This window comes from Pelophylax lessonae (genome assembly GCF_965119305.1).
Source record: "Pelophylax lessonae genome assembly, chromosome: 7".
Classification (NCBI taxonomy): domain Eukaryota; kingdom Metazoa; phylum Chordata; class Amphibia; order Anura; family Ranidae; genus Pelophylax; species Pelophylax lessonae.
The window spans coordinates 54,592,161-54,605,352 of record NC_138774.1 but is presented as its reverse complement, the minus strand read 5'-3'; the positions used below and the strand labels follow the sequence as shown (position 1 = coordinate 54,605,352).

At 45.1% G+C, this 13,192-nt stretch overlaps 1 protein-coding gene across 3 annotated transcripts in view; it reads right to left on the bottom strand.

The window, feature by feature from the left end:
• Nucleotides 1-13,192, bottom strand: part of SPTBN4 (spectrin beta, non-erythrocytic 4) — a 353,544-nt gene that overhangs the window by 105,431 nt on the left and 234,921 nt on the right. For all 3 annotated transcript variants that reach the window (XM_082262860.1, XM_082262861.1, XM_082262862.1), the window contains one exon: nt 12,926-13,189. In XM_082262860.1, the coding sequence (XP_082118986.1) occupies nt 12,926-13,189 (264 nt within the window). The remainder of the gene's footprint in view (nt 1-12,925; nt 13,190-13,192) is intronic.

Below are 13,192 nucleotides of genomic sequence, written 5' to 3'. Positions count from 1 at the left end.
GCCTGGACTCCTCTCGAGTCCAAACCTTTTGGGCCGAGTACACTCCCAAGACACCTCCCCATCTGGACAGACTTGCATCCTTGGTGATCACAGTCCAATACAAGGGAAGAAAGGATTTTCCCAGAGGAAGGGCCGGAGAGTGGAGCCACCATAGCAGAGACTCCCTCAAACCCCGACCAGGATCAAATTGTCCAAAGACAGCTGATCCTTGTTCCATTTGGACAGAATCTCCCTTTGCAGAGGTCTGGTATGGAACTGCGCAAACAACTACCTTGAAGGTGGAACCCATCAGACCCAACACTTGCATGCAAGTCCTGAGCGACGACCGATGATTGGACAACAGGAGACGAATGGCATCCTTTAGCTTGAGAAGTCGTCAGACCAAAGTAGTCCAGCTTGGTGGATGGAGTCAGTGCCAATTTCTGAAAAATTAGCGTCCATCCTAACTTCTGTTCGCACAGTAATGTCCAAGCCGGCCTCTGGAGCCGAGGAAGACTCTGCACGCAGAAGCAGATAGTCCAGGTAACCCAGTGCCGCAATTCCTTTCTGTCATAGCAAGGCCAGAACTGGGTCCAAAATCTTTGTGAACACCCGAGGAGCTGAGGCGAGACCAAAAGGTAATGCCATAAATTGATAATGCTCCTCGCCCACGGCAAAAGGAAGAAAACGCGGATGCCCGACATATTTTGGAATATGAAAGTAAGCCTCCTTGAGATCGATAGAAGCCAGAAGATCCCCTTGATGAAGGAAAACTACTACCGTGCGAATGGACTGCATCCGAAATTTCTGAACCCGCACAAAGTGGTTCAGAGCCTTGAGATCCAAGATTGGACGAACCTTGCCTTCCTTCCTGGGAACTGTAAACAGATTTAAAAAAAAAAAAAAAAACCTTGAAATCGTTCTAAACCGGCAAAATAACTCCTTGTGCTAACAGGTCCTGCACTGCCCCGTATAGGCCCTGTAGCCGCTTGTGAGACAGGCGTAAGTTGGAAAGAAAGAATCTTGTAGGAGGCAAGGACCGAAACACGATCTAGTAAACAAACTGATCAACTCGTGGACTCATCTGTCCTGAATGAGCAAGGTCCATGGATCCGGAAAAAGACAAAGAGGTCTCCCACCCCTGATGCGGGTGAGGGCGCCCCTTTAGGATGGTGAAGGCTTGTCAGTGGAACCAGAAGTGCCCGCTTTGGACTTACCATTCCAGGGTCCCTTGGAGCTTCCCGCAAAATTACAGGTGGATCACGAACCCTTTTCCTGCAATCCAGATGGACGGAAGGACTTCAAATGATATGTACTTCAACCATATCATGTGGCAAAGAATCACCGCCATCACAGATACCCTGCTGGCCAAGGGGGCCACATCCAAAGATACATCACAAATGTACTTTAACCCCTGGATCAACTGATCCGCCAGTTCAGGAAGGTGTTGACTCCTTTCCAGATCCTGGCGTAAAATCTTTGCCCATTCTGTTAAGGTCTGAGATACTAAGATAATAGCAATCACCAGTCTCAAAATTGAACCAGCCATGGTGAAAAAGTACTGGACCGAAGCCTCAGCTCTCTTTTCCACGGGATCCTTAAAAGGATAGAGAATCATCCACTGGCAAAACCTGAGAGTCCACAGACTGTGGAACCCTCAGTTTCTTCAGAAGCGACTCCTCAAAGGGATATCTCCTAGCGAAGCGCTTAGGTATTCCAATTATGCATTTCTGGGAACCTCACTGACTTGTGACAATCTTGTCAAAATAGGCAGAAAAGGGGAACACCTTAAGTCACCTTGGAAGATTTGCGGGTGCCAAACTGCACCGGCGTCCCCGACTCAGGATCCACTGAGTCTTCCAACTTAAAAGTTTCCCACACGGATGCAATTAGGGCCTCCACTAGTGCTTTTTCATGCGCGGCTGCGGAGAAAGATTCATCCTCACTATTAGAGCACTCAGCGTGCGTGGATGCGGACCCAGTGGGCTGACTCTCGTCCGCGGTGGTCAAATCCACCTCAGACTCTGAGGAGGCAGAGGATACAGGTGAAGGCGGGGGCACTTCTTGCTTGGCCTCCTTTGCAGGGCCATATTTACTTTGGATACAAGTGACTGCAGGGCTGCCGTCACGGCCGCCAGGGCAGACAGAGGGTCCTACAGCTTCCAGGAGTGGGTCAGGTGGTTATACATGCTTCAAAATGCTTCATTGCCAACAAGGGGTTAAGCGGAGCAGCACAGTGCACAAACAAGAAAAAAAGTTGTTCCCCCCCCCCCCCCAAAAAAAAAACAAAACCAGGGACCCGCGGCGCTGTATATAGCAGAGGAAGAATCATATACCCCCAGAGACTCACCACCCTAGAGCTGAAGAGCGCTAAACAGCCACACACTGCGATGGAAAAATAAGAGGAATCACCGACACTGACACTAGAGACCCCCGCAGCACATCATCGCACTCAGACTACAAGAAAATGGCTGCCTATATTCTCTATGGGATGGGAAACCCAAAACATGGCTGCTGGACTACACAAACATGGCCGCTGAAGCTGGAAATGCAGAATCCACGGCAAAATGGCGGCACTGCATGGGACCCCTCTGGGAAAAAGAATCATGCACCAGGAGGGGCCTCCCCCCGCAGCACCCAGATACGGACACCTCCAAAAAGGGAGGGCGATAGCGGCACCCACCCACCACTCTCCGGCCCAACACCAGACAAGCCCCCCCTACCCAATGCAGCACCCGTGCCCCCTAAGAGGGGCTAAGGGGGGAAGATAGGGGGCAGGTGAGGGCACCTACGCAGGGGAACTCCACTGTGGAGATTGGGGAAAGGATATGAGGGGGAGGGAGGACACAGGAAGGGGCCTGAAGTATGCTGTGACTCCGATCGTGACTGCCATCGTGACAAGGGCTATGCGACTCTCGAGGTGTTTCACTCGCCAGCCAGCCCCCGACCAGTGGGGCTATGTCGCGGCCAACCTAGCACGGAGGTAAAAGTTGGGACGCACTCGCAGGCCAGACTGGGAAGACCATAAAGATCTAGAATATCCAGTGTGTCACCCAGTCCGGCTGTTGATTGTAGTTCCCACAGGAACAAGTTGATTGTAGATCACACAGGAACAAAAATAATAAAAAAAATAAATAAAACATTCCATTTAAAAAGAAAAAATGCCAGGACTGCAGATCCCAGCAGAGAGTCAGGTTCTTACTCCTGACTAGGCAGAAAAAAATGGAGTCCTACAGCAGGAAGTGATGGTATACCCTCTGGGACTGCCTCAGGGGTGTAACCAAAAATGTTTCTGCCTAGTCTTACTCCTAGAGAGAGCAGCATAAAGCCCAATGGTCTAGAAGACATGGAGCTTTGTCCATCAGTGAAAGAAAGAGAAACTATTATTTTCTTTATTTTTTAAGTTTTTGAAAAGGACAGGAAAGTGAGCACAGACCCACCAACATATTACATAGACAAACAATAAACCAAATACATGTCGATGGCACAAGTAAAATAAAAAACATGTGACACAGCAATTATACCATCGTAGCACTTAAAGTTAAGCCTAGTACACACAATGAGATTATCGGACAAATGATCACCTGTTTTTTTTTTTTTTTGCATACTAGTCTCGTATCCAAAACAAATACTTTACAAAAGTAAGAAAATTCTCATAAGACAGAATAAAAATTCGGAAGTGATATAATGTGTTTGTATTGTATTTTCGGATGAAAACTGTACTGATTAAACAAAAATCCTACAATCTGGTTACATACGAGAAAAACTTTTGTGTTTCTCCCTCCAGAAAATTTTGGACGAAAGCTGTGTACTAACGATCAGATTATCGTACTATCGCTTCGAAAGTGTTTTTTTTTTTTTTTTGTACGATATTCTGATCTTTAGGTTAGTTGGCGGCATGGCTCCCTCCTCGTCCTAATATTAAATAAAAATAACCCAAAAAAAAACGGAGAAGAACTAATGGAGCACAGATGGAAATGCAGACATGGGAAGATTGAAAAAGTTTTACTTTTTCTTTTTATCCAGTTTTTATATTCAGCCCCAGTATGGAAGTATTCATTTTGTAGGTTCAAGCAGTATTCAAAAGATGGAGAAACATGTACATTAAAAAAAAGAACCGTTTACTCATGTAGAACTAAATATGAACATGTCATGGTACACTGTATGAGATGCAAACAAAACCTAAACATGCATCAGAGATAGGCTGAAGTGGGTAGATTAGATGATCTCTGAGGGCTAAGTAGTAACAGGGCGCAGGCTGCACTGACATTGCCAGGTTCTCATTCTACAAATGCTAGTTACCTGGCTATAATGCTGCCCCTTTGCTTCAGTACATTGGAGTGCTAACCTAACTGAAGTATGCAGATAAGAACTTGGGATTTTTGTTTACTTTTACTTATTTCAGTTCAGACTCAAAGTAATGCAGTCAGTGTGTCTGCATACCATCCAGGCAGCTAGCATTTTCATGAGGTTAACAATGAATGCCCTCGTAGTTATTTTTGGAAAAGTTTACTTTAATGTAAACCCATGTAAGGAAAACAATATTAGACAAACTACTAATGAGTGGAGCACAAGGTGCATTGCTTACTTGTACTTTCAAGCTGGTCCAAAGCAACCTGTGTGTGTGCTGGGGAGGCCCACGAACCATGGCCTATACTTCCCAAAATACGAGACTTTGATTAAACTATAGGCTTGGCGTAATCATCCCCCTGCGATTGTTTCAAATTGCCAACTCCATCTTTCGATCCCTCTTATGGCTATCTAAGAATCCCAGAATAAACTTAGAACACCTTCAGCGTCCCAAGGATCTGGGGGGCCTGGCGGTACCTAATCCCTGGCTGTATTACTTAGCTTCACAGCTTCAGCATATTGCCCGGGCCATGAGTGAGAAGGGGGAGGGGTCGGTGGCAGGCCTTCTGGCCCACACTGTGGGCCGAGGGGAGCTAGCGGCCCATTTGGAATCGCTAAGGCTGGGGAAATCTAGCAAACGATTTCCAACATATGTCCTCATGCAAAAAACCTGGAACAAGGCTCGCCAACTGCAGCAGGTAGTGGGATATACTGCTTTTAGCTCTATCTGGGCGAATGCCAGGTACCCTGAGCTGGCTACGCTGCCATATGGCGCTAAGTGGTTGGGGTATGGCGTCTCCCATCTGAAACATATATTCCGCAATGGAGTGCTCCGTTCCTTTGATGCACTGCAAGAGGCGTTTCCTCTTCCTCAGTTCATGCATTTCTACTATTTACAGCTACAACATGCCATCAGGGCCCAGACGGGGGACGACATTTGGGTAAATTCCCCTTCACCAATATTCCACTTTATGTCCACAGTTAATGACTTTAAGGGATTTATCTCGCATTGCTATTCTCTATTGATGGGTTCCTTTATGGACCGGCATCCACTTCGTATGGTCCCCCAATGGGAGAAGGATGTGGGAGCATTCGAGGATGAGCAATGGGAGGAGGCCCTACAGGCTGTGCAGTTGAGCTCCCTGAATGTGGCTCAGATATTGTCTCAGTTATTCATTTTATACAGGACTCATTACACTCCAGGCAGGTTGCATAGGATGGGTAGGAGAGACTCTCCCACTTGTGGCAGGTGTATGAGGGATCATGGTGACTTGCTGCATCTCCTCTGGCGGTGCCCCAAGCTTCATGTCTATTGGAAGGATGTGCTCACGACACTTTCGGGGCCTTCGGGGTTCAGGTGCCGGAGGATCCTAAAGTCTGCTTGCTGGGCATCCTGAGTGGAGTCCAGGCCCAGGTGCCGGCTCTGCAGGCCATTGGTAGGGCTCTATTTCAGGCGAAAAAGTTGCTTCTGCGGCACTGGATTTCTCCAGGGGCCCCTTTGGTTAAAGAATGGGTTGCCGCAATGGGAGACACACTTCGACTAGAAAAATATATCTATCAACGTAGGGGCAGCCCTGGTAAATTTGAGAGATTGTGGGCTCAATGGTTGGCTGTGCCGGGCCTGGCCCCGGTGGACCTGGTACTTGACAATATCTTGGCGGGGGTGGTGTGAGGACTGGGGAACACGGCCCTGTTGGGTGCTATCCCATGTTAAGCTTTTCCCTGGATATTTTGTTGAGGGGCAGGGGCGGGGAGGGTGGCTGGGATGGACCTCTATCTACCTCCCCTGTTTATGGTGGTATTCACTGGGTGGTTGTTATGCTATCGCTGTATGTTCTCTATGCATTTGAGCATTGTAGATTGTATTGAGTATGCTCTGGACTCTGTTTCTGTGTCATGTTTTTGTTTATGTACTTTAATAAAGTTTTTTCTTGATAAAAAAAAAAAAAACTATAGGCTTGGCATTCCCCACTGTCCTACCCCCTAGCTTAACCAGACAATAAAGTACTCACTCAACAGTGGGACTGAAAAAGTAGACCAAAGGTCAGAGTTGTAGTAATGTCAAGGACTTGAGAATGTGTACATCTGATGTTTCTTAAAGTGACCCGGACACCAAACAATTCCACAGAGGAGCTGTCTCCATAAATAAGAAACTTAATTCTCTTGCTGCCCTCCATTGCTGAATGCTGCTCCAGTGAAGAGAAAGCTCTGTCTAAAACAGACATTTCCAAGAGTGTCAAACTCATGTGTCTCCCATAGCTCTCCATGGTTCCTCCTGGCGACCCTCAAGTTACTAGGCATCCTGTAATGGCGTAGGGGGTCAGTAGGAGGGAGCGGTGAGTACTGAGGGGGGAAATAAGAAATCAACACTCCCAGGGGTGAGTACTGAGGGCGAATATAGGAAATCAACACTTCCAAGGGTGAGTACTGAGGGGGAACATAGGAAAACAACACTCCAAGGGGTGAGTACTGAGGGGGAATATAGGAAACCAACACTTCCAAGGGTGAGTACTGAGGGGGAACATAGGAAATCAACACTCCCAGGGGTGAGTACTGAGGGGGGAAATAGGAAAACAAAACTCCCAGGGGTGAGTACTGAAGGGGGCATAGGAAATCAACACTCCTGGGTGAGTACTGAGGGGGGAAACAGAAAATCAACACTCCCAGGGGTCAGTACTGAGGGGAGACATAGGAAATCAACACTCCCAGGGGTCAGTACTGAGGGGATACATAGGAAATCAACAATCCCAGGGGTGAGTACTGAGGGGGAACATAGGGAATCAACACTTCCAGGGGTGAGTACTGAGGGGGACATAAGAATTCAACACTCCCAGGGGTGAGTACTGAGGGGGACATAAGAATTCAACACTCCCAGGGGTGAGTACTGAGGGGGGAAATAGGAAAACAAAACTCCCAGGGGTGAGTACTGAAGGGGGCATAGGAAATCAACACTCCTGGGTGAGTACTGAGGGGGGAAACAGAAAATCAACACTCCCAGGGGTCAGTACTGAGGGGAGACATAGGAAATCAACACTCCCAGGGGTCAGTACTGAGGGGATACATAGGAAATCAACAATCCCAGGGGTGAGTACTGAGGGGGAACATAGGGAATCAACACTCCCAGGGGTGAGTACTGAGGGGGACATAGGAATTCAACACTCCCAGGGGTGAGTACTGAGGGGGACATAAGAATTCAACACTCCCAGGGGTGAGTACTGAGGGGAGACATAGGAAATCAACACTCCCAGGTCTGAGTACTGAGGGGGGGACATAGGAAATCAACAGTCCCAGGGGTGAGTACTGAGGGGGGAAAGGAAATCAACACTCCCAGGGGTCAGTACTGAGGGGAAAATAGGAAATCAACACTTTCAGAGGGGAGCACTGAGGGGGGGGGGCATATGAAAATCAACACTCCCATGGGTGTTGGTTTCAGAAAAACTTCACTGCAAATTCCTTGTCACTGGAGCAGCATTTAGGAGTGTAGGCAGCAGGAAGGGTATGTGTTTCCCTCTTTACAGGTACTGTACAGCATTTCTGGGATATTTTAGTTTGGTGACAGGGTTTGTATCTCTCTTTGACAAAGGGCTACTTTTCACAATAATGTTCCTCATTTTTATGAGCCTTTTAGAGTGCAATAAGAGAATTACCACCATAACCATTACATCTTTTCAGCAATCCAAAAACTTCACTGTGGACAAACCAGAGAGGAAGGTGACTAAGGTCTGCCCAGCCAAGAAATGTTTTAGGTAGCATTAACTGGGCACAGGGGAAGCTTTTTCCTTCAGACTCTTTCCAAATCTGTAAAGTATCAATCTTTTTATCGCTGCCAAGATTGATCACAATGCTACACAATCCATTTGGCTTACCTTGTATTTGATATTAATAGCAACTTAAAAAAAACCTGTGCTTTGCCCATGTATGGCTCAGCAACAGGTTTACTTTAATGTCACCTTCCCCAGCAACACATACTCACATTTTTTTGCTTCTCTGTTGCTCTGTCACAAATTACCTAGTTGAGCATGAACCTTCCTTCTAGGCTGTATCTTTTGAAACAGGAAGCAGGTGAAGTAGTGCATGCATATACAAAGGGTCATAAAATGGGAACTAAAGGGTTAATACCCATCTTTTCAACAGTCCCTCGCCGGCACCAGCATTTTCCGGTGTGACGGTTCTTGGTCATTTTCCGTGGCTGGTATAAGATGACGTCACTAGCTAAGCATTCCGGCACACACAGATAAGGCTGGCTGCTGTAAACTGAGCTGCGCATGCGCAGCTCAGATAACAGTCCAGGGATCACTGTGAACAAGTACATAAGTTGAGTTTATTTCAGAAGAGATATTGCATGTCTCTATTGCAATATAAGGCATGACTGTTTACAGCATGTAACAGCGAAAGTAAAAATCTCTAAAACTCTGCAACCTCTCTAATATGAATAACTTGCGCATACCCCTTTCAGCCTCTAGATTACGCTGTGGACATAGCAAGTGTGTGACCTGCAGTGCAAACGGGTGACTAGGAGATATACAAAGACTGTTCCTGTAATTTTTTTATTCTCCACGCTCTGTGGTTAGTTTGACAGAGGAAGCAGCAAAGTAGGATAGACAAACCCTTTTTACTCCAGTGCAGCTACACCCTAAACTAGAAGTGGCATATATATATATATATATATATATATATATATATATACATACATACATACATACATACACACACAGACTTGCTGCAATCACCTTATGTCACTCTAACACCAATATAGTATTTTTTCATATATATACTGTAGCTAAGTAGCACCGCCTTTAGGTTTGCCTGTAGGAGAGAAATTTGTTTGCATGTTTAGGACTTGAACAGCCTCAGCAGGTACAAAACAATGTTTTAATACAATCCATTAGTTCAGTTAGTTAGTTTCTTACAGCTTGGTTAGCAAATATACAGTATATTCCACTTTCCACAGCATCTGAATTTCATCTTTAACCATTTGACCCCCAGGACTAAAATTGGTGCGTTTTGCAATTTTTTATGTCACATGATATTTGCATGAATATAGCTGGCATCTGCTGTCATCGTTGCACGGGCGTGCATAATTTTAAAGAGTGACATGCTTGGTATCTATTTACTCGGCGTGAAATCATCTTTTCTATTTCACTTAAAATTGGGTTATGTATTGCGTGTACCAAGATAGGTGTGATCAAATGCTTTTTATTTTTAAAAATGGTGGGGTTTACATCCGGGTAAACTGAAATTGATGTAAGGTCTTCGCTTCCGGGCTACTATATTATAGAGCCGACCAAAGCCGATCCAGTCTTTGTTCGATTCTGTGATCAGCCGGCAGTCAATTGTGACACCTGGTGGGACAGGAGATCCCGCTAAAGCGGTTGAAGGAAGCAGGAGGGAGAGGGGTTATCCCCTCTCGATGCTTGTAAAAGCAATCTAGGAGCTAGTTAGCCACTTGCTTTTACAAGAGAGCCGACCGTCGGCTCTAAAACACGGTCCCAGGATGATGCCTGAAGCTGCTCCCGGTATAACCACTTAAAGTCTAGCAACATACGGGTATGTCGCTTGGCGGCAAGTGGTTAAAATTTACCATTCTGTTTATTTAAAAAGTAAACAGCTTCCTGTGGGCCCCATGGTTGGATGGGCTTTCACGATAGAGTAGATTAGCTGTAATATTGTGACGGTAATTAATGGTGGTGCTTCCAAGACTCAACCCCCCCCCCCCCTCCCCAGTTCCCCCTTTACCCTCAGTTTATGATAAAAATTCGCTAACTGTTAGCTCACCCTGTTATGCTATATATCATCTTACACGATGTATGTGCAAATATGGTTATTAACAGTATCGGGTGCGGGTTAACGCCCCTATGTGTGGATGCCCGATGTCTGTACTTCTATTTTCTTTTCTAATTTTGGTGCATACAGTTGTACATGTGACTAACATGCTTCAATAAAAACTTATTGAAAGTAAAAAGTAAACAGTTTCCAATACCAAACACCTCTACAAAGTTCTTTATTGCTCCCTCTCTCATATCACAGTTCTCTAGCAATATCCAGACAGCAGCTGTGAAAACGCTATGTAAAGAATTACAGCTGTACGTCGCTTGGGGTACGTCTCTATCAGTTTTGCACATCGAGAGACTGAAATTTTTGCCCATTCCTCCTTGCAAAATAGCTCGAGCTCAGTGAGGTTGGATGGAGAGCGTTTGTGAACAGCAGTTTTCAGTTCTTTTCACAGATTCTCGATTGGATTCAGGTCTGGACTTTGACTTGGCCATTCTAACACCTGGATATGTTTATTTGTGAACCATTCCATTGTAGATTTTGCTTTATGTTTTGGATCATTGTCTTGTTGGAAGACAAATCTCCGTCCCAGTCTCAGGTCTTTTGCAGACTCCATCAGGTTTTCTTCCAGAATGGTCCTGTATTTGGCTCCATCCATCTTCCCATCAATTTTAACCATCTTCCCTGTCCCTGCTGAAGAAAAGCAGACCCAAACCATGATGCTGCCACCACTATGTTTGACAGTGGGGATGGTGTGTTCAGGGTGATGAGCTGTGTTGCTTTTACACCAAAACATAACGTTTTGCATTGTTGCCAAAAAGTTTGATTTTGGTTTCATCTGACCAGAGCACCTTCTTCCACATGTTTGGTGTGTCTCCCAGGTGGCTTGTGGCAAACTTTAAACGACACTTTTTATGGATATCTTTAAGAAATGGCTTTCTTCTTGCCACTCTTCCATAAAGGCCAGATTTGTGCAGTATACGACTGATTGTTGTCCTATGGACAGAGTCTCCCACCTCAGCTGTAGATCTCTGCAGTTCATCCAGAGTGATCATGGGCCTCTTGGCTGCATCTCTTATCAGTCTTCTCCTTGTATGAGCTGAAAGTTTAGAGGGACGGCCAGGTCTTCGTAGATTTGCAGTGGTCTGATACTCCTTCCATTTCAATATTATCGCTTGCACAGTGCTCCTTGGGATGTTTAAAGCTTGGGAAATCTTTTTGTATCCAAATCCGGCTTTAAACTTCTCCACAACAGTATCTCGGACCTGCCTGGTGTGTTCCTTGTTCTTCATGATGCTCTCTGTGCTTTAAATGGACCTCTGAGACTATCACAGTGCAGGTGCATTTATACGGAGACTTGATTACACACAGGTGGATTCTATTTATCATCATTAGTCATTTAGGTCAACATTGGATCATTCAGAGATCCTCACTGAACTTCTAGAGAGAGTTTGTTGCACTGAAAGTAAAGGGGCTGAATAATTTTGCACGCCCAATTTTTCAGTTTTTTATTTGATAAAAAAAGTTTGAAATATCCAATAAATTTCGTTCCACTTCATGATTGTGTCCCACTTGTTGTTGATTCTTCACAAAAAATTACAGTTTTATATCTTTATGTTTGGAGCCTGAAATGTGGCAAAAGGTCGAAAAGTTCAAGGGGGCCGAATACTTTTGCAATGCACTGTATATATATATATATATATATATATATATATATATATATATATATATATATATATTTTTATGACAGCAAGACAGTATCCACAATGGACAAAATAAGAGTTATCGGGTACTAAGGAAGATATGCCACTGACTGGATACAGATCACATCAAATAATTATCTGGCCAAAGGCCAACACAAGGCAGGTGATACATGACAATAAAATTTGTTAACTTGAATAGCAACGAGGAACAAATCCAGAGACATCTTGGAAGTATTATTTTATATCTTGGCTAGAAAAATAGCCGTCTAGGGATTGCCAGAGAATTGTAACAGCTGTTAGGTGGGATAACAAGTGGAATAACATGGGTTACCTTAACTTCTTTAAACATTATAAGATACATGAAAGAAAAAAATAAGACCATGGATATTTACTTAGAGCTGACTTCCAGCATGTGTCATAACTGTCCAAACCCTGAGGACCTCCCTGGAAATCACTGTAGTAGGCACCGCAGCTACAGTGATTGCTGCTGGCTTTCAGGTCTCGTGTCGAGCAGCTGCCCTGCTGATTAGTGCACACAGTGGGAACTTGCTTGACAAGAGCGCCATTCAGAGAACAATTCTCATTTTCTTAATGAATGCAAAGCGTTCTGTGATTGGACAAGGTGGACATCACCACTACCTCTCCACCACATCTAATCAGAGAACGCTTTACAGTCATTGGGAGAATGCGACAAGTTCTCTGAACAGCACAGGTGTGGCAGGGAAACTGCTCAGCATGGGACCAAGATGTCAGCAGCCATCACTGTGGTATGATTTTCAGCTTCCACAGGGACTGACCAGGTATGGTACACACACATACCTAAATTGCGCCAAATGGACAACTACAGCCAAAACTTTCTTTGTTTTGAATAGGGTGAGGAAATAATTGAACATACATTTCGTGTTTTTTTTTCCCACTTTGCATCCCAGATTTAGAGATTTACCTTCACTTCCTGTCTTCATGATGGGCGTTAGAACAAGAAGTCACTGAAAACCTCCCCACTTCCTGTCTTTTGATGCATTTTAATCTTGCATATTTGTACAGTTGGAATGTTTTCTACCCTTCGAGGCCACGTATAACACTTATAAGGCAGTCAGACTAACAGAGAAGAGAGGACTCACCTCAAGCTTTTTAATATGCGTGTTGACTGTGGAAAGGTCTGGTAAACCTTCCAATGGTTGAAGTTGCTCTTCTAGCTTGAAGAGTCTTTTTCCCAAGTCTGAATAATTTTGTACTACCAGGTCAGCTTTACTGGACTGGAAGAGCTGTTGTGCTTTGGCGTGAGTAGAGGACTCCAGCTCCACCCAACACTGACGGATCTCTTCAATCTTCTTCTTTACCACCCCGGCCAGCTCTGGCTTCTCCTGGATCAAATGTTGACCTTCCTG